Source organism: Heterodontus francisci, chromosome 38, assembly GCF_036365525.1.
Source record: "Heterodontus francisci isolate sHetFra1 chromosome 38, sHetFra1.hap1, whole genome shotgun sequence".
Classification (NCBI taxonomy): Eukaryota; Metazoa; Chordata; class Chondrichthyes; order Heterodontiformes; family Heterodontidae; genus Heterodontus; species Heterodontus francisci.
The window spans coordinates 41,701,510-41,723,042 of record NC_090408.1 but is presented as its reverse complement, the minus strand read 5'-3'; the positions used below and the strand labels follow the sequence as shown (position 1 = coordinate 41,723,042).

General features: G+C 44.2%; 1 protein-coding gene across 1 annotated transcript in view; it reads left to right on the top strand.

Annotated features, from left to right (window-relative positions):
• strc1 (stereocilin 1) overlaps window positions 1-15,108 on the top strand; it is a 50,581-nt gene extending 35,473 nt beyond the window's left edge. Inside the window, exons 23-27 of the mRNA XM_068018364.1 lie at window positions 624-766; window positions 1,295-1,443; window positions 5,658-5,755; window positions 7,991-8,141; window positions 14,833-15,108. Of these exons, the coding sequence (XP_067874465.1) occupies window positions 624-766; window positions 1,295-1,443; window positions 5,658-5,755; window positions 7,991-8,141; window positions 14,833-14,930 (639 nt within the window). The 3' untranslated portion in view covers window positions 14,931-15,108. The remainder of the gene's footprint in view (window positions 1-623; window positions 767-1,294; window positions 1,444-5,657; window positions 5,756-7,990; window positions 8,142-14,832) is intronic.
• The last annotated feature ends 6,425 nt before the right edge of the window (window positions 15,109-21,533 follow it).

Genomic DNA, 21,533 nt, shown 5'->3' with positions numbered 1-21,533 from the left:
GGACTGACCAGCAGTGACCCCACATTTGATCCATGGTCTGTCCTGAATGAGCTGATTTCTGGCAATGTGGATATTACAATTGGCATTCGTCCACTGAGTGGCGATGATGATGATCTAGGGATCCCGGTCCTGATTGCTATCCAATATCCATCAGAGGAGGATGGGACTGATCTGATTGGTTGCCATTGGCAGGCCTCCCTTCTGTCTAGTCCCTAAACTCCGGAATTCACTCCTTAAACCTCTCCACCACTCACTCCCTCCTTGTTTAAGACACTCTTTATGATCTGCAACACTCTGCCTGAAAGGGCACTGGAAGTACATTCAATAGTAACTTTCAAAAGGGAATTGGATAAATACATGAAATTGAGAAACTTGCAAGGATTTGGGAAAAGAGCAGGGAGGTGGGTCTAATTGGGAAAGCTCTTTTAAAGTGTCGGCATAGATATGATGGGCTGAATGGCCTCTTGTGCTTTATGATTCTATGACATGGGCTTTGAGCCACATCATGGGTATAATGGGTACAAACCTGTTTTGCTGCAATAGCAATTGAACAAATTTTTGCCGTTTCAACACAATTATGTACCCTGATTTTGAATAAAAGGATAATCTAATCTTTGTTCCAGCTCACTGTACTGTTTACATCCTTCCTACGGGTGAACAGGCACAGGGTGGATGAGCTGGATTCTGTCACCCTGGTAGCTCTAGGGCACATCATCTGTGGCATCAAAGCAGCAGACATGTCTGCAATAAATCCAAGGCAATTCAGGTAGGCATCATCAAAGTTACGCTATGGGGCTGGCATCTGGTACAGTGAGTTGGAAATCCCGGAATTCCAGCATTCCTGTGTTTTCACATGTTGCCAATTCAAACACAAGGCAAATGACAGGGTGGAAACTGGACTGGGCTGGGATCATGGTTCAATTTCTGATAGAAACAGGAGTAGGTCTTTAAGCCCCTGGAGCCTGTTCTGCTGTTCAGTGAGATCATGGCTGATCTGTAATCTATCTCCATAGGGCACGATGAAGTAGTTGGGAGTAGGCTGTGTGGAGCATAAACACCAGCATGGAACACTTGGGCCAAATGGCCTGTTTCTGTGCTGTACATTCTGTGTAATTCAATGCAACACCTGTTGGATATTAGTAATGAACATGTTACTGTGTTTGTGTCAAATTCCTCTCTCCTCTGTTCTATCTAATGGTTTAAAATTTTACTGTTCTGTTTCTTTTTAATTTAAAAATACTTTATTTCTAAATTACACACCGGTGCCTTGTCACATTGTGCTGGTAAATCTCAGTATGGCTGTTCTGTGGATCGGAAGACTGAGCCTGTCCTGTGACGAGAAGCAGCTGGCAGCCCTGGCCAAACACGTCACTCACTCGCAGACATTTGGAGAGGTCAGTCAGTGGAAATCTGAAGAATTCACTGAAATTGGTTCTATTACAGGTAAGCAACCGCTAGATTTATGGTTAAGTATTTCACAAATATGCCCCTTTATGGGACATTAACACAGACTTCCACACTGATTAATGCTGGAAGGATCTTACCATGTCTAAAGGAACAGATTGTGTGGTGATTTATCATATTGTTGTTTGCGGAGTCTTGCTGTGCACAAATTGACTGCCACGTTTCCTACATTACAACAATGGCTACATTTCAGAAAAGTACTTCATTGCCTGTAAAGCTCTTTGGGATTTCCCAAGGTTATAAAAAGAGTATATAAATGCAAGTTCTTTCCTTTCATAGGGCTGCATATTCATTATTGCTAGAACAGACCTATAGTTTTAAAGGCCTTTATCCATTCAGCTCTTAGAGCCTGTCCTGTCATTCAGTTGGATCTTCGCTGATCTGAACCTCCACTACATTTACCCACCTTTAACTTTTGTTACACTTACCCAACAAAAATTCTGTTAATCCCAAGTCCTGATGTTCTAATTGAGCTCCAGCATCCACAGCCTTTTGGGCAAGAGAGTTCCAGATTTCCACTACCCTTCTGTGTAGGTGTGCTGCCCAGCAGACCTGAAAGAAACTTAGTATCATTTGAATGATCGCTCTCAGCAATGAAGTGGGACCTAGGGGTTTCCCGGAGGGGTGGTAATAGCAGAGAAATTGCAGTATGTGATGTGTCTCATAGAAACATAGAAAATAGGAGCAGGAGTAGGCCATTTGGCCCTTCGAGCCTGCTCCGCCATTCATTATGATCATGGATGATCATCCAACTCAGTAACCTGTTCCCGCTTTCTCCCCATATCCTTTGATCCCTTTAGACCCCAGAGCTATATCTAACTCCTTTTTGAAAACATTCAATGTTTTGGCTTCAACTGCTTTCTGTGGTAGCGAATTCCACAGGCTCATCACTTTCTGGGTGAAGAAATTTCTCCTCATCTCAGTCCTGAAAGGTTTACCCCGTATCCTTAGACTATGACCCCTGGTTCTGGACTCCCCCACCATCGGGAACATCCTTCCTGAATCTACCCTGTCAAGTCCTGTTAGAATTTTATAGGTTTCTATGAGATCCCCCCTCACTCTTCTGAACTCCAGCGAATATAATCCTAACCGACTCAATCTTTCCTCATACGTCAGGATCATCCCCATCATCCCAGGAATCAGTCTGGTAAACCTTCGCTGCACTCCCTCTATCGCAAGAACATCCTTCCTCAGATAAGGAGACCAAAACTGAACACAATATTCCAGGTGTGGTCTCACCAAGGCCCTGTATAATTGCAGCAAGACATCCCTGCTTCTGTACTCGAATCCTCTCGCTATGAAGGCCAACATACCATTTGCCTTTTTTACCGTCTGTTGAACCTGCATGCTTACCTTCAGTGACTGATGTACGAGAACACCCAGTTGCATGTTCCCCTCTCTCAGTTTATAGCCGTTCAGATAATAATCTGCCTTCCTGTTTTTGCTACCAAAGTGGATAACCTCACATTTATCCACATTATACTGCATCTGCCATGCATTAGCCCACTCACTCAACTTGTCCAAATCACCCTGAAGCCTCTCTGCATCCTCCTCACAACTCACCCTCCCACCCAGTTTTGTGTCATCTGCAAATTTTGAGATATTACATTTAGTTCCCTCATCTAAATCATTAATGTATATTGTGAATAGCTGGGATCCTAGCACCAATCCCTGCAGTACCCCACTAGTCACTGCCTGCCATTCGGAAAAAGACCCATTTATCCCTCCTTTTTGTTTCCTGTCTGCCAACCAATTTTCTATCCATCGCAATGCACTACTCCCAATCCCATGCGATTTAATTTTACACGCTAATTTCTTATGTGGGACTTTGTTGAAAGCCTTCTGAAAGTCTAAATAAACCACATCCACTGGCTCCCCCTCATAAACTCTACTAGTTACATCCTCGAAGAAGTCTAGTAGATTTGTCAAGCATGATTTCCCTTTCGTAAATCCATGTTGACTCTGTCTGATTCTACCACTGTTCTCCAAGTGCTCTGCTATAAAATCTTTGATAATGGACTCTAGAATTTTCCCCACTACCGATGTCAGGCTGACTGGTCTATAATTCCCTGCTTTCTCTCTACCTCCCTTTTTAAATAGTGGGGTTACATTAGCTACCCTCCAATCTGTAGGAACTGTTCCAGAGTCTATAGAATCTTGGAAGATGACCACCAATGCATCCACTATTTCTAGGGCCACTTCTTTAAGTACTCTGGGATGCATACCATCAGGCACTGGGGATTTATCGGCCTTCAATCCCATCAATTTCCCCAACACTATTTCTCTACTAATACTGATTTCTTTCAGTTCCTCTCTCTCACTAAACCCTGTGTTCCCCAACATTTCTGGTATGATATTTATGTCCTCCTTTGTGAAGACAGAACCAAAGTATGCATTTAGTTGGTCAGCCATTTCTTTGTTCCCCACAATAAATTCCCCTGTTTCTGACTGTAAGGGACCTACATTTGTCTTCACCAATCTTTTTCTCTTCACATACCTATAGAAACTTTTACAGTCAGTTTTTATGTTTCCCGCAAGCTTGCTCTCATACTCTATTTTCCCCTTTTTAATCAATCCCTTGGTCCTCCTTTGCTGAATTCTAAACTGCTCCCAATCCTCAGGTCTGTTGTTTTTCCTGGCAAATTCATATGCCTGTTCCTTGGATCTAATGCTATCTCTAATTTCCCTTGTAAGCCATGGTTTGGCTACCTTTCCCGTTTTACTTTTGCGCCAGACAGGGATAAACAATTGTTGCAGTTCATCCATGTGCACTTTAAATGTTTGCCATTGCCTATCCACCGTCATCCCTTTAAGTAACATTTCCCAATCCGTCATGGCCAACTCGCGCCTCATACCTTCGTAGTTTCCTTTTCTAAGATTCAGGACCCTTGTCTCAGAATCAACTACGTCACTCTCCATCTTGATGAAGAATTTTATCATATTATGGTCGCTCGTCCCCTAGGGGTCTTGCACCACTAGATTGTCAATTATTCCTCTCTCATTACACAATACCCAGGATGGCCTGTTCTCTAGTTGGTTCCTCAACATATTGGTCCAGAAAACCATCCCGTATACACTCCAAGAATTCCTCCTCTACGGTATTGTGACAATTTGATTTGCCCAATCTATATGCAGATTAAACTCACCTATAATTACAGATGTTCCTTTATCGCATGCATCTCTAATTTCCTGTTTAATGCCATTCCCAACATCACCACTACAGTTTGGGGGTCTATATACAACTCCCACTAACGTTTTTTGCCCCTTAGTGTTTCTCATCTCTACCCATACAGATTCCACATCGTCAGAGCTAATATCTTCCCTCACTATTGCGTTAATTTCTTCTTTGACCAGCAATGCAACTCCACCGCCTTTTGCTTTTTGTCTGTCCTTCCTAAATACTGAATATCCCTGGATGTTCATTTCCCATCCCTGGTCACCTTGCAGCCACATCTCCATAATCCCGACTATATCATACCCGTTTACATCTATTTGCACGATTAATTCATCCACTTTATTGCGAATGCTCTGCGCATTAAGGCACAAATCCTTAAGGCTTGTCTTTTTAACATTACTTGTCCTCTTCCCAATATTTTTCACTGTAGCCCTGTTTGATTCTGGCCCTTGATTCTCTTCCTATCACTTTTCTTATTCCCCTTACTGTCTTTTGTTCTTGTCTTTGATTCCCCCCTCCTCTGACTCCTTGCAAAGGTTCCCATCCCCCTACTATTTTAGTTTAAACCCTCCCCAACCACTCGAGCAAATACTCCCCCTAGGACATCAGTCCCGGTCCTGCCCAGGTCTCAGGGATTTTAGGGTGTGTTTGTCACACAGGAACAAGCAACATGCAGAATATACTAGTAAAAACAAAATACATTTCCTGGAAATCTGAAATAAAAGCAGAAAATAATGGAAACACTCAGCAGGTCAGGCAGCATCTGTGGAGAGAGAAACGAAGCTAACACTTCAGATGACCTTTTATCAAAACTGGAAGAAGTTAGAGATTTAATAATTTATAAGTAAGTACAGTGTCAGGGAAAGGGTGTTGATGGGATGGTGGGGGGGGGGGCGATGGGGGTGAAAGAACAAAGAGGAAGATCTGCAATTGGGTATAATAATTGCTGGTTAAATGAATGTACTTACTGTATTATATTTAGTATTTTGTGCTCACTCTCTCTTCCTCACCTCAATAGCTGGTCTGCCAGATATTGTACTGTCAGCTCTGGTTAAAGAACAGATTGAAGGACTCACCACTGTTGCTGTTGCTACTATCCCACCAAAGAAATTTTCAGTAAGTACATAATATTCTACTTCAATCCATCAAAGCGCATCATGTGGGAAATGTCACAACTACTTCCTCCTGTCTGGATTTACCACATTCCATGCTGAAGTTCAAACGGGGGATTTTTTTTCCCTCTAGCCCTTCCTTTCCCTCTCTCCCAAAGGTATTGACTGCTTGCTGGGAAGACATTTCTCAAACCCACAAAATAATTACAGATGATTAAGGTTATTTGGCCTATCTTAGTTTGCCTATTCAGAAGACCCTACAGTCCTCAACTGGAGAATCTAATTGTTCCTTAAATGACTCCAGGGTTTTTCCCTCCATTGCACCACCTGGAAATCTATTGCAATCATTGCTCACTCTTTCCTGATTATCAGCCCTAAATTTACTTTTTATTAATTTGGACTTGTGCCCCCTTGTCCTACTCTCACAATTTCATTTCAAGTAATATTCCTGATTTAGCTTTTCCATTTCCCGTAACTATCTTTTTTCCGTAACTATCTTTTTTTCGTCTGTAAATTAATGGTTAGATGCCTTCTCCTCCAGGCTAAAAAACCCAAGTGTCTCCAGTCTGTCCTCATAACTGAGAACTTTTATATTAAGGATCAACACTGTGGCTCTTCGCTGCATTTTCCCCAACCCTTGAATGTTTCCGTTGTGTCTTGTTGACCTGAACTGAACACAGTGCTCAAGATATGGTCAGATAGAGCATGGTACATTCCACAGATAACAATCACCCTGTGGTCATTTGTCATCTATGACCTTGAAGGTGAGTGTTAGTAGGCTCTTCACCTTCGTATGCGGCTGCATCAAGCTGTGTGTAGACCTCCAGTACGCAAACTCCAAGTGTCACTACGTGCTGAGGTTCTATCTGTCCCCGGTGTTGCGAAGGATGGGCTTGGCCACATTGCCACGGAACGCTCCATGCAGTTGGGCCGTGCCGTACCACCTATCCTTCGTGGAGCAGTTTCTGCGGGAAAACACCTTTGACCACCGGTCCATCAGGCAGTGGTCTGCACGGAATGTCCTCAAGGCCCTACGGGAAAAGGAGACGGTGGATCCTGTCGGATGGTTCCCCGAGCAGACCGTCAAAGTCATTTGGCGGAATGCCTCATCACCAGAACTTTCAAACAAGCACCAAGACGTAGCTTGGCTGGTGGTGAGAAGGGCCCTTCCTGTCAGATCCTTCATGCACACCCGAAGTCTTGCCCCCTCCGCACAGTGCCCCCGCGTTGGCTGTGGTGGGGAAGAGACGGTCGCCCACCTCCTCCTGGAATGTGTCTTTGCAAAGCAGGTGTGGAAAGAGATGCAGTGGTTTTTGTCGAGGTTCATCCCAAGCAGCTCTGTAACACAGGAGTCTGTGCTCTACGGGCTGTTCCCAGGGACGCACACCGAGACAAACATCAACTGCTGCTGGAGGACTATCAATTTGGTGAAAAACGCCCTTTGGTCTGCCCGAAACTTGCTGGTCTTCCAGCGCAAAGAGTTGTCCACCACCGAATGTTGCAGACTGGCACATTCCAAGGTCCAGGACTACGTACTGAGGGACGCCCTAAAGCTTGGGGCAGCCGCAGCAAAGGCTCAATGGGGAAAGACCACAGTGTAAGGTCCCCCCACCAAGCCGAACTGAGGGGCTGGATCCATGGGAAACCCCTCGAACTGTATTGTTGATATTTTCATTTGCTGTAAATGTGAAACTGTAATTGGCATGACAATAGTGAAATGGAAGGGTTGTGAAGAAACGCATGATAGTATAGAAGGAAACTGATCTCCCTTGCAATGTTTGTATTTTTTGGTACTGTTTGGTGCTGTTTGAAACTGTTTGGCAATGTAATTTTTGCAGATTTTTATGAATAAAGTATATTTTGGAAATAAAAAAAAAAGTTAGTAGGCTCTTCAGCCGCCAGGAACATTACAGCCAAGTACACAAGTTTCCCAGTAGGGATAATGATTAGGGAACAGAAACCATAAGCCAATTTTCACCTAAGTAACCCAATAGCTTTAAGGTCAATGGCAGCAACCCTACTGTTGAATTGGTTGAGATCAAACTACTCTGCACTGGTCAAGGATCAAACCTGGATCTGCCTGGTTATTATTCTATCCTTAACTCCAGGGTCAATTTTGTGAGACGTCTTTAAAGTTGCTTCCAGCCCAATTTGTCACCAGATGTACTGGGATCATTGGTTCCTTTCTAAATTTGTGTTTTCTCTGTTTTATTAATTCCCTGTTGCCTTTCTGTGACAGGTTGTATTCAGTCCCACCCAGATTCGCATGTTTAATTATCAGCAGGCGGTAGCTGTGACTGCTGCTCAGTTGAAAGAACTCGGTGGCTTGCAGAAGAAAGCGCTGGACATGGTCCTCACATCATGGCACAAAACAGCAATTGACATAAGAGGTAGAACAATGGCCCACTGCCACCACATTATATAAAACATACAGTACAGAAACAAGACATTCAGCCTAACCGGTCTAAACTGGTGTTAATGGTCCACATGAGCCGCCCCTTTCCCTACTTCACCTCACCCTATCAGCATATCCTTCTATTCCTTTCTCCATAGTGTACTTATGTAACTTCCCTTAAAGGCATCTATGTTACTCATTTTAGCTGCCATTATTTCATTGGGTAATTACCAGGAGTGTTGCCAGGATCGGATGAGCTCTTGATGATGTTAGACCGTAGGAAAAAGCTGGACAACAGATGATGAATGTTCAGATCAAATCCAGATTAGACAATTTCAGAATATTATGAAGCCACTAATCCGACAGGAGGCACCTGACACGCTCCCTTGTATTAGTGGGCGCAGGGCTGAGGCATACAAAGTGCCTTGGGGAGCCTGGTATTCCCCAATAATACTAGATACTCGGCAATGCCTCTATTTTAAAATTCTCATCCTTGTTTTCAAATCACTTCATGGCCCTCGCCCCTCTCTATCTCTGTAACCTCCTCCAGCCCTACAACCCTCCTGGCCTCTTGCACATTCCCAATGTCCGTCACTCCACCATTGGTGGCTGTGCCTTCAGCTGCCTGGGCCCTAAGCTCTGGAATTGTCTCTTAAACCTCTCTGCCTCTCTACTTTGTTAATTGTATATTAGTTGTATTTAATTATATGCAGGTGGTGGGCATTAACTGGGGATTCACTTGTGGCTTCAAAAGAGGTATAAAAAGGAACAGACTGAAACTGTTTGGGTGAGGAGGTGCATGCTTGTAATGCGTAACTTTAAATGAATGCTTATCAAAGTGTGTAAAGACGGGCTCCTGTTCTATCCTTCACCTCCTGCATTTCTGAAAAATAACATACCTCCCTCCTCATTTTAAAATGCTCCTTAAAACCTACCTCTTTGACTTTTGTTCACTTAATATCTCCTTATGTGGTTTGGTGTCAAATTCTGTTTGATAGCACTCCTGTGAAGTGCCTTGGAACGTTTTACTATGTTAAAGGCACTATATAAATGCAGGTTGTTGTCAGCGTGAGGATATAGGAGTCTGGAAATGAGGCTGCTCAGCTCCTATAATGAAACTGAACACCAGCTTGGAGCAGGCGCTGTGGAGGAGGCCATAGTTTAAAAATAAAGCTCTGGTATACTCCTGGAGCGTCAGAAAATAGAACCATAGAAATATTACGGCACAGAAGGAGGCCATTCAGCCCATCGTGTCCTTGCTGGCCGAAAGAAAATAGCCACCCAATCTAATCCCACCTTCCAGCACCTGGTCCATAGCCTTGCAGGTTCCAGCACTTCAGGTGCATGTCCAGGTACCTTTTAAAAGAGCTGAGAGTTTCTGCCTCCACCACTGATCCTGGCAGTGAATCCCAGGCACCCACCACCCTCTGGGTGAAAAAGTTTTTCCTCATGTCCCCTCTGATCCTTCGACAAATCACCTTAAATCTATGCCCCTTGGTATTTGACCTCTCTACTAGGGGAAACAGGTCCTTCCTGTCTACTCTATCGAGGCCCCTCATAACTTTGTATACCTCAATTAAGTCACCCCTCAGCCTCCTCTGTTCTAAGGAAAACAACCCTAGCCTATCCAATCTTACCTCATAGCTGAAACATTCAATCCCTGGCAACATTCTTATCAATCTCCTGTGTACTCTCTTCAGAGCTATTATGTCTTTCCTGTAATGCGGTGACCAGAACTGTATGCAATGCTCCAGCTGTGGCCTAACCAGCATTTTACCTTCCTTGTCTTTCACATAAATTGACTAGTTCAAACTGGTTTTTACCAGCACAGGCCAGTGTCTGAGCTCAGGTTACTTTAGTTCACAAGCTGTGCAACAGTTTGTAACAGATTCAGTACTTCTTGCAGCCCCTAGCCAACAATACAGTTCCAGCATTACGTCCCTGCTTTTGTATTCTATACCTCGACCGGTAAAGGAAAGCATTCCATTTGCCTTCTTCAGTATTCTATCTACCTGTCCTGTAACCTTCAGGGACCTGCACTCCAACGTCTCTCACTTCTTCTACCCATCTCAATATCCTCCCGTTTATTGTGTATTCCCTCACTTTATTTGCCCTCCCCAAATGCATTATCTCACACTTTTTCTGGAATGAATTCCATATGCCACTTTTCCGCCCACTCAACCAAACCATTGATATCACTCTGGAGTCTCCAGCTATCCTCTTCACTATCAACTACACGGCCAATTTTTGTGGCAGCAGCAAATTTCCCAATCATGCCTCGCACATTTAAGTCCAAATCATTAATATATACCACAAACAGCAAGGGACCCAACACTGAGCCCTGAGGAACACCACTGGAAACCACTTTCCAATCGCAAAAACATCCATCGACTACTACCCTTCGTTTCCTGTCACTGAGCATATTTTGGATCCAAGCTGCCACATTCCCCTGTATCCCATGGGCTTTCATTATACTGACCAGTCTGCCATGTGGGACCTTGTCAAATGCCTTACTAAAATCCATGTAGACCACATCCACTGCACTACCCTCATCAATCCTCCTTGTTACTTCCTCAAAAAATTCAATCAAGTTAGTAAGACATCACCTTCCCTTAACAAATTATGCTGACTATCCCTGATTACTCAGTACCTTTCTAAGTGGCAGTTTATCCTGTCCCTCAGAATTGATTCTAATACTTTACCTGCCACCAAGGTCAGATTGACCGGTCTATAATTATTTGGCCTATCCCTTGCACCCTTTTTAAACAATGGTACAATGTTTGCAGACCTCCAATCCTCTGGTACCTCGCCTGTATCTATTGAGGATTTGAAGATGATCCTCAGAGCATCCACTCTTTCCTCCCTAGCTTCCTTTAACAGCCTGGGATGCTATCCATCCGGCCCTAGCGATTTATCCACTTTCAAGGATATCTGCTATTTCCTCTCTCATTATGCTTATAGTATCTAATATTTCACACTCCTCCTCTTTAACTACAATGTCTGCATCAACCCTCTCCTTTGTGAAGACAGAGACAGAAAACCCATTAAGAACCCTGCCCACATCTTCTGCATCCATGCATAAGTTCCCTTGTACATCTCTGATGGGCCCTACCCTTTCCTTAGTTATCCTCTTGCTCTTAATGTACTGATGCAAATGATTTAATATCTTAGTGGGCGGGGCCAGCTCCTCCATGTGCAGAGTGACACCACTCTGACTGGCACCAACACCATCCATGTATTATCCTCCCCCTATATGGAAGGGATATCATATGCTAGGAGTTGGGTTGCCAACCATCCAAGACTGTCCTGGAGTCTGCAGGAATAAAAGATTAATCTCCAGGTCACTGCTGCCATCAACCCAGGAGAAAAACCATTGGGGCGTTAAGAAATTGTGCATTTTCTTTGAACAGTTTTATTTTATAGTTATAAAAATATTGGTGATGGGGAAGGAAGGAGAAGAAGCTCTTTGACTGGGTGAGGGGGTTGGAGGTGGGAGGTCTGGTGATGAAATCTCCAGGAATATGTCCAAGCAGAGTTGGCAACTCTGGCAGGGAGTAAAATCAAAATTAGTCTGCATCGTTTGCACTGTACTGAATTTTTATTAAATAAAAACCTAAGTAAAGGGGTGAGACCCATAGTACAGGACGTCGTTGAGGTTGAAAAAAGTAGAAGGGACACCAAGATAATTTGAGAAGTGTGATGTGGTGATGCTATCCTGTACATTGAGGAAGGGAAGGCTGAGGGAGGTGAGGAGTTCCAGAGTTTCAAGTCCTGAGAGAGAATAGGTTAGAATGGAAGACAGTGATATTAGTTCCAGTTTATCATGGACAACATTTAATGAGGTCATCAGCATTATATATTTTGCATCTCTGGGGATAGGCTGTCTACTAATATCCATTATAAACCCACTGACTCCCACAGCTACCTCAACTACACTTCTTCACACCCTGCCTCCTGTAAGGACTCCATTGCATTCTCCCAGTTTCTCCGTCTCCGACGCATCTGCCCTGATGATGCTACCTTCCATGACAGCGCTTCTGATATGTTTTCCTTTTTCATCAACCGAGGATTCCCCCCCCCCACTGTGGTTGACAGGGCCCTCAACCGTGTCCGGCCCATTTCCTGCACCTCTACCCTTACCCCTTCTCCTCCCTCCCAGAACCGTGACAGGGTTCCCCTTGTCCTCACTTTCCACCCCATCAGCCTCCATATCCAAAGGATCATCCTTCGCCATTTCTGCCACTTCCAGCGTGATGCCACTACCAAACTCATCTTCCCCTCCCTTCCCCTGTCAGCATTCCGAAGGGATCGTTCCCTCCGTGACACCCTGGTCCACTCCTCCATTACCCCCACCACCTCATCCCCTTCCCACGGCACCTTCCCCTGCAATCGCAGGAGGTGTAATACCTGCCCATTTACCTCCTCTCTCCTCACTATCCCAGGCCCCAAACCCTCCTTTCAGGTGAAGCAGCGATTTACTTGTACTTCTTTCAATGTAGTATACTGTATTCGCTGCTCACAATGTGGTCTCCTCTACATTGGGGAGACCAAATGCAGACTGGGTGACCGCTTTGCAGAACACCTCCGCTCAGTTCGCAAGCAGGACCCCGATCTTCCGGTTGCTTGCCATTTCAACACTCCCCCCCCCCCCCCCCCCCCCTGCTCTCATGCTCACATCTCTGCCCTGGGATTGCTGCAGTGTTCCAGTGAACATCAATGCAAGCTCGAGGAACAGCATCTCATTTACCGATTAGGCACACTACAGCCTGCCAGACTGAACATTGAGTTCAATAGTTTGAGAGCATGACGGGGCCCCCCATTTTACTTTTATTTTCAGTTATTTTTTTCTTTCTCCGTTTTTTAATAATTTTTTGCGTTTATTTTATTTTATTTCATCTTAGTTTGTTTAGTTTGCTTACCACTGTTTTTTTCATGTTTGTACTTGTGGCTGTTCAATTTTAAGTCCGTTAACACCCTTTCTGTACTAATACTTTGTCTTTCAACACACCATTAACATATCTTTAAAATAAAAGCAAAATACTGCGGATGCTGGAAATCTGAAATAAAAACAAGAAATGCTGGAAATACTCAGCAGGTCTGGCAGCGTCTGTGGAGAGAGAAGCAGAGTTAATGTTTCGGGTCAGTGACTCTGCTTCTCTCGCCACAGATGCTGCCAGACCTGCTGAGTATTTCCAGCATTTCTTGTTTTTATTAACATATCTTTGCTCCATGACCTTCTGGTCTATTGTGTGACCTCGTCCTATCTACACCTTCTCCTTTGTTATCTCTTGCCCCACCCCCACTTTACTTAGTCATATAGTCGTAGAGATACAGCACTGAAACAGGCCCTCCGGCCCACCGAGTCTGTGCCGACCAACAACCACCCATTTATACTAATCCTACATTAATCCCATATTCCTACCAAGTCCCCACCATTCTCCTACCACCTACCTATACTAGGGGCAATTTACAATGGCCAATTTACCTATCAACCTGCAAGTCTTGGCTGTGGGAGGAAACCGGAGCACCCGGCGGAAACCCACACGGTCACAGGGAGAACTTGCAAACTCTGCACAGGCAGTACCCAGAACCGAACCAGGGTCGCTGGAGCTGTGGTGCTAACCACTGTGCCGCCACTTGCTTATAACCTTTTACATTTCTAATATTTGCCAGTTCTGAAGAAGGGTCACTGACCCGAAACGTTAACTCTGCTTCTTTCTCCACAGATGCTGCCAGACCTGCTGAGTATTTCCAGCATTTCTTGTTTTTATTTCAGATTTCCAGCATCCGCAGTATTTTGCTTTTAATTATATATTTTGTGTCTTGTATGCCTTAATGCATTTCTTTAAAAAAAATTCCTCTGACTCTTGATGAGCAATGCTATGGGAGGATAATAAAGAAGTACTTGCATTTATATAGTGCCTTTGATGACCTCAGGATGTCCCATAATGCTTTACAGCCAATGAAGTATTTTTGTTTTGAAGTTTAATCACTGTTGTAATGTAGAACCATTTGCAGCCAATTTGTGCACAGCGAGCTCCCACAAACACCAATGTGTTTTATTTGCGTGATGCTTATTTAGTGAAAATTAATATACATTGGATATTTTTCCACACGCCCAGAGCATGTATCACATAATTACATCGTGCCAGCCTGTGATTTTAGGTGACTACATTTCTCAACAGAAGAACATTTTCACTGGCATTTCTTGGGATGAATATTTCATTCTTAAAACTGAAGATTGCTTGACCTGGGAGGCAAAAGATATTTCCATTTCTGCCCCACTATTGGAATCAAGTACTTTCATATTTCTCCCTGCCTCAAGAACCACAACTTCACTCTTCCTTATTGTAGCAGTGCAACATTTAATTTCAACACCCAACTATTCATAAGGCTTTGCTAAGCTGACAATTTGTTCTAAAGTGCATTTTAGGCCCCATATAAGTTGAATTCCCTCCCTGAACTTGCTCCTGTCTATCTTCCTCTTTCTCCTCCTTTACGACCTCCCCTTGAATCCCGCCCCTTTGACTGACCTGCTAGTTATCCCTCCAAGTTATTCCTTTAGCTCGCGTTCCATTTTATTTCCTTGCCCAGTGGTGAGAAATTGATATTTTAAAAAAACTTAATTAGAACTGTGGCATGGATCATATGTGGCTGGCTATTAATGAAATGTTCTCTGTTTGTAGGAAGATCATCTGGAAGAGTTATTTCTGGGAGTTTTATTGGAGTATTGCTGTGTGTTGTGTGCAATCTTTTACATTCAAGAGGAGAAGCTTATCTGTAGCTATTAAAATACATTTTATCCTTGTGTTGCTCTTATGTCTGTTTGCCTAACATTGCATAAGTGAGTTTTCATTTCTGTGTTGAACTGACTGCAAACATTCCACATTGAAGAGATATATTGTTCATGTCATGCATACTTTTCCATATTTGCGTGCTGGTCCTGTCCAACCTTTGTTTTACTGAAATTGTGTGTGGTTTAATAAAGAATTGTTTTCTGCATTGGATTAAATTCTCCATCTGAAATAATTGAGTGCTTTGAATCCTCCAAATGAGTTCTCTAATTCTGGCCTCTTCCACATTTCTGATTGTCATCGCTCCGCCACTGGTGGCTGTGCCTTCAGCTGCCTGGGCCCTGAGATCTGGAATTCCCTCCCTAAACCTCTCCACCCTCCTACCTCTCCCTCTTCCTTTAAGAAGCTCCTTAAAACCTACCTCTTTGACCAAACTTTTGACCACCTGTCCTAATATCTCCTTATGTGTCAAAGTTTGTTCAATAGTCACTCCTGTGAAGCGCCTTTGGTCATTTTACTGTTAAAGGGGCAATATAAATGCAAGTTTTTGTTGCTGTTGAATGTGGCTTAGTCTTTTCTCCCCCACCCGCACTCTTCTGAAGGTGCTAATCTTTACTGGCATTTGATTCTACAAGTGCTAATAGTTCTCTAGTGCCTCACCCAAGTGGAATTCTTCAAGAATGTCAATGAAGGCAGTGTAAATAAGCTTTGCTGAGCCTTACCAGCTCGCATAAAGTCATTAACTGGCCTACAGATTCCTCACAAGAGTGAAATCCATCATGCTCCTTTCTGAATACACTGCAAACCTCCAAAGCATCCAAACTGTGACTTTGCCTAACTCTTATCTTGCAGCTCTCACCTTAGTTTTGAGCATATATTCTAGGCTGAGGCTTCAGTGAAGTACTGTGGAAGTACCACATTTGGATGAGATGCTAAACTATTGCCCTGTTTACCAGTTCAGCTGCACATGCAAGATTACACGGTACTATTCAAAGTAGAACAGGGGTTCTCATTTCTGCTTGCCAACAAGCTACCTCAAACAACTTCATCAAAAGAACAATTACCAAGTCACTCACCTCATTGCTGTCTGTGGGACTTTGCTGTGTGCAAAATATCTGCAGAGGTTGCCTACAGAACAGCAGTGTCTCATATCTAGAATACTTTGATTTGACAGCTTTAAGATGTTCAGGGGAAGGTGCTGCAGAAATGTAAGTTTGTTCTTTCTACAAAGTGCCTTTAATGTGGCAAAGTAGAGGATAAGTAACATCAGAGGAATGTATGATGGCATTAAGAGAGCTTTTGGGCCAACCATCAAGAAGATTGCCCCCCTCAAGTCTAAATCAGGGTACATGATCACTGACCAACGCAAGCAAATGGACCGCTGGGTGGAGCACTACCTAGAACTGTACTCCAGGGAAAATGTTGTCACTGAGACTGCCCTCAATGCAGCCCAGTCTCTGCCAGTCATGGATGAGCTGGACGAACAGCCAACAAATCGGAACTCAGTGATGCCATTGATTCTCTAGCCAGTGGAAAAGCCCCTGGGAAGGACGGCATTACCCCTGAAATAATCAAGAGTGCCAAGCCTGCTAGACTCTCAGCACTCCATGAACTGCTTTGCCTGTGCTGGGATGAGGGAGCAGTACCACAGGACATGCGCGATGCCAATATCATCACCCTCTATAAGAACGAGGGTGACCGCGGTGTCTGCAACAACTACCATGGAATCTCCCTGCTCAGCATAGTGGGGAAAGTCTTCGCTCGAGCCATTTTAAACAGGCTGCAGAAGCTGGCTGGGCGTATCTACCCTGAGGCTCAGTGTGGATTTTGAGCAGAGAGATCAACCATTGACATGCTGTTCTCCCTTCGTCAGCTACAGGAGAAATGCCGCGAACAACAGATGCCCCTCTATGTTGCTTTCATAGATCTCACCAAAGCCTTTGACCTCGTCAGCAGACGTGGTCTCTTCAGACTACTAGCAAAGATTGGATGTCCACCAAAGCTACTAAGTATCATCACCTCATTCCATGTCAATATGAAAGGCACAATTCAGCATAGCGGTGCCTCATCAGACCCCTTTCCTATCCTGAATGATGTGAAACAGGGCTGTGTTCTCGCACCTACACTGTTTGGGATCTTCTCCTTGCTGGTCTCACATGCATTCAAGTCTTCAGAAGAAGGAATTTTCCTCCACGCAAGATCAGATGGCAGGTTGTTCAACCTTGCCCGTTTAAGAGCAAAGACCAAAGTACGGAAGGTCCTCATCAGGGAACTCCTCTTTGCTGATGATGCTGCAGAAGGCTGTCTGCAGAGACTCATCGACAGGATTGCAGCTGCCTGCAACGAATTTGGCCTAACCATCAGCCTCAAGAAACCGAACATCATGGGACAGGACGTCAGAAATGCTCCTTCCATCAATATCGGCAATCACACTCTGGAAGTGGTTTAAGAGTTCACCTACCTAGGCTCAACTATCACCAGTAACCTGTCTCTCGATGCAGAAATCAACAAGCGCAAGGGAAAGGCGTCCGCTGCTATGTCCAGACTGGCCAAGAGGGTGTTGGAGAATGGCGCACTGACACGGAACACAAAGGTCCGAGTGTATCAAGCCTGTGTCCTCAGTACCTTGCTCTACAGCAGCGAGGCATGGACAACGTATGTCAGCCAAGAGCGACATCTCAATTCATTCCATCTTCGCTGCCTCTGGAGAATCCTTGGCATCAGGTGGCAGAACCGTATCTCTAACACAGAAGTTCTCGAGGCGGTCAACATCCCCAGCATATACACCCTACTGAACCAACGGCGCTTGAGATGGCTTAGCCATGTGAGCCACATGGAAGATGGCAGTATCTCCATGGATGCATTGTACAGCGAGCTCATCACTGGTATCAGACCCATCGGCCGTCCATGTCTCCGCTTTAAAGACGTCTGCAAATGCGACATGAAGTCCTGTGACATTGATCACAAGTTGTGGGAGTCAGTTGCCAGTGATCGCCAGAGCTGGCGGACAACCATAAAGGCGGGGCTAAAGAGTGGCGAGTCGAAGAGACTTAGCAGTTGGCAGGAAAAAAGACAGAAGTGCCAGGAGAGAGCCAACTGTGTAACAGCCCCGACAACCGATTTTATCTGCAGCATATGTGGAAGAGCCTGTCACTCTAGAATTGGCCTTTATAGCCACTCCAGGCGCTGCTTCACAAACCACTGACCACCTGCAGGCGCTTACCCATTGTCTCTCGAGACAAGGAGACCAAAGAAGAAGAATTCAAAGTAGAACAGGGGTTCTCATTTCTGCTTGCCAACATTCTACCTCAAACAACTTCATCAAAAGAACAATTACCAAGTCACTCACCTCATTGCTGTCTGTGGGATTTTGCTGTGTGCAAAATATCTGCAGAGGTTGCCTACAGAACAGCAGTGTCTCATATCTAGAATACTTTGATTTGACAGCTTTAAGATGTTCGGGGTAAGATGCTGCATAAATGTAAGTTTGTTCTTTCTACAAAGTGCCTTTAATGTGGCAAAGTAGAGGATAAGTTGGGGAAGGTGTCAAAAGGTGCCGTTGAAGAGATAGGTTTTAAGACTTTTGAAGGTGGGAAGAGATGATGTATGAGAGGGAGGATGGAGTTCCAGATGGCTAAAGAGTCTGCATTGATGGTAGAAGGCATTTCATAAAAATTTTAAACGAGAAAGAATCCTTAGATGAAATGCGAGGTTTTCTTTGTTCCCAGGATGGCCACATTTATTGCCCATCCCAAATGGCTCTCAGAAGATAATGGTGGGTCTTCTCCTTCAATCATGTCAGTCTGGGTAATGTTGATGCCCCCACAATGGTGTTAGGTTGGGTATTTCTGCTCAACAATAAGGAAGGAACAGCGATTATGTGTCTACGTCAAGGTGCAATGAGACTTGGAGGAGATGGTGTTCCCATGATCTTTTAAAAATTCATTCCTGGGATGTGGCAAGGCCAGTGTTATGAACGCTGGACTTTGTAACATGATTATGTTTTAAGAGAGTAGAGGCAATGGATAGGGTAAAAATTGAGAGGGGGTAGGTACTAAAAAGGCTGGCTTTGCTTAGTTTAGATAAGTCACCTCGACCAGATGGCTTGCATCCCAGGTTGCTAAAGGAAATGGGGGTGGAGATAGCAGAAGGGCTTGCCATAATCTTCCAATCTTCCTTGGATATGGGGGAGATGCCAGAGGACTGGAGAGTGGTAAATGTGACACCCTCATTCAAGAAAGGGTGTAAGGACAGTCCTAGCAACTACAGGCAAATTAGTTTAACATCAGTGGTAGGTAAGGTTTTAGAAACAATAATCAGGGAAAAAATCAACAGGCACTTTGGAGAGGTTTGAGTTAATTAAGGAGAGCCAGGATGTATTTGTAAAAGGCAGATCATGCTTGACAAATTGAATCTTTTGATGAAGTAACAGAGAAGGTTGATGAAGAGAATACGGTGGATGTTGTTTATATGGATTTTAAGAAAGTGTTTGATAAGGTACCACATAAAAGGCTGATTAACAAAATTGAGGCTCATGGACTAGGAGGGTCATTGTCTAATTGGATATAAAAAAAAAAATTGGCTTAAGGACAGAAAACAGCAAGTCATAGTAGATGGTTGTTTTTCAGGCTGGAGGACAGTAAACAGTGGTGTTCCCCAAGCGTCATTGCTGGGACCACTGCTTTTTTTGCTATATATAAATGACTTGGATCTTGGAATACAGATTAGAATTTCAAAATTTGTCAGTGACACCAAACTTGGTGCAGCTAACAGTGAGGATGATATACAGGACATAGATAGGCTAGCAGAATGGACAGAGAGGTGGCAGAGGGAATTTAATACTGACAAGTGTCAGGTGATGCATTTTGGCAGAAGGAATGGGGAGAGGAAAGATATACTCAATAGTACAGTTCTAAAGAGTGCGCAGGAACAGAGGTGGTGGGGGAGGGGTGTGGTGCATGTGCATCGATCTTTGAAGGTGGCAGGACACATTGAGAGGTTAGTAATGCATATGGGATCTTGGGTTTCATTAATAGAGGAATTGAGTACAAAAGCAGGGAAGTTATGTTGAACCTTTATAAAGCTCTGGTTAGGCCCCAACTGGAGTATTGCATCCAGTTCTGGTCGTCAAGAATGTGAGGGTCGTTGAGAAGGTGCAGAGGAGATTTCCCAGAATGGTTCCAGGGATGGGGGATTTTAGTTACAAGGTTAGGTTGGGAAAGTTGGGGTTGTTCTCCTCAGAGCAAAGGTGATTGAGGGGAGATTTGGTAGAGGTATACAAGATTATGACAGGCTTAGATAAGTTAGAGAAGGGAAACTGTTCCTGTTAACTAATGGTACAACAACCAGGTGACACAGATTGAAGGTTTTGAGCAAGAGATGCAGGGGGAATATGAGGAAGAACTTATTTATGCAGTGGGTGTTAATGATCTCGAACTCGATGCCCACAAGGATGGTAGAAGCGGAGACAATCAATGACTTCAAAAGGAAATTGGATGGCCACTTACTGGAAATAAACTTGCAGGGCTACGGGGATTGAGTGGGGGAGGGAGACTGATTGGTAGCTCTGTGGAGAGCAGGCATGGACTCGATGGGCTGCATGGCCTCCTTCTGTGCCGTAAATGACTCGATGATTCTATAATGGTGATTTTTAAACATTTAAGATGGAGTCTGAGAAGTCAGGTGACCTCACATCTACTCTGCTTAAGGACAAGACAGCAAGCTTGGTTACCAGGACAACAGAGAACACAGATCAAAGACTTTTTGAAAAACAGAGACTGTAGGGGTAACACCTGAAGAACAATGGGTTTCACACTCCCAGCCTTTCGGATTGTAAACAAGGTGTCAGTGATTCTGAGCATGCAAATGTACCAGGCAGCTGTTAACACCTGGAAATAAAGGAAGACCCAGGTGTCTTTGTGAAACCAGACTTCTGGACTTTGCATATCGGAAAAGGACAATAAGCTATTGACGTTTGATTCCAAATATATTAAACAGATTTTCTGAAGGCAGACAGGCTGCACAGAAGACCAGCGGTGGCAGCCTTAGAGCAGGCTGTAAGAAAGGAAGACAACCATTGGTGGCAGCCTCGAGGGAGGGAACGCCTACTCTCAGGGAATACTGATACAGCGAAAGGCTGCGAAGACTTGAACCTCTTTTGAAAGCTGAAGTTTGAGGAGAAGTAAAAGCCCAACAGGATCACCAGGAATCACCTTATTTACGAAAGTCCATGTCAAAAGTGCTTGGAGAAGGGAGTGAAGAGGACATTGACTTTGAGAAAGGTCTGCGAGATCCAACCCATTGTAACAGAAGAGTTTGGGACTTTTAACCACAAGGATTTTGAATCAAAGAGGACTCACAGAATCACAATAATACAGTGCAGAAGTGGCCCTTTGGCCCATCGAGTCTGCACCGATGCATTAAAGACCTCACAGTCTCTCTCTCTAAGTTCCATATCTACATTCTCATTTTCTTGGGTGAAGACAGATGTGAAGTATTTGTTCAACACCCTACCAATACCCTACCTCTGGCTCCACCCACAAATTTCCCCCTTGGTCCCTAATGGGTCCTACTCTTTTCCTGGTTATCCTCCT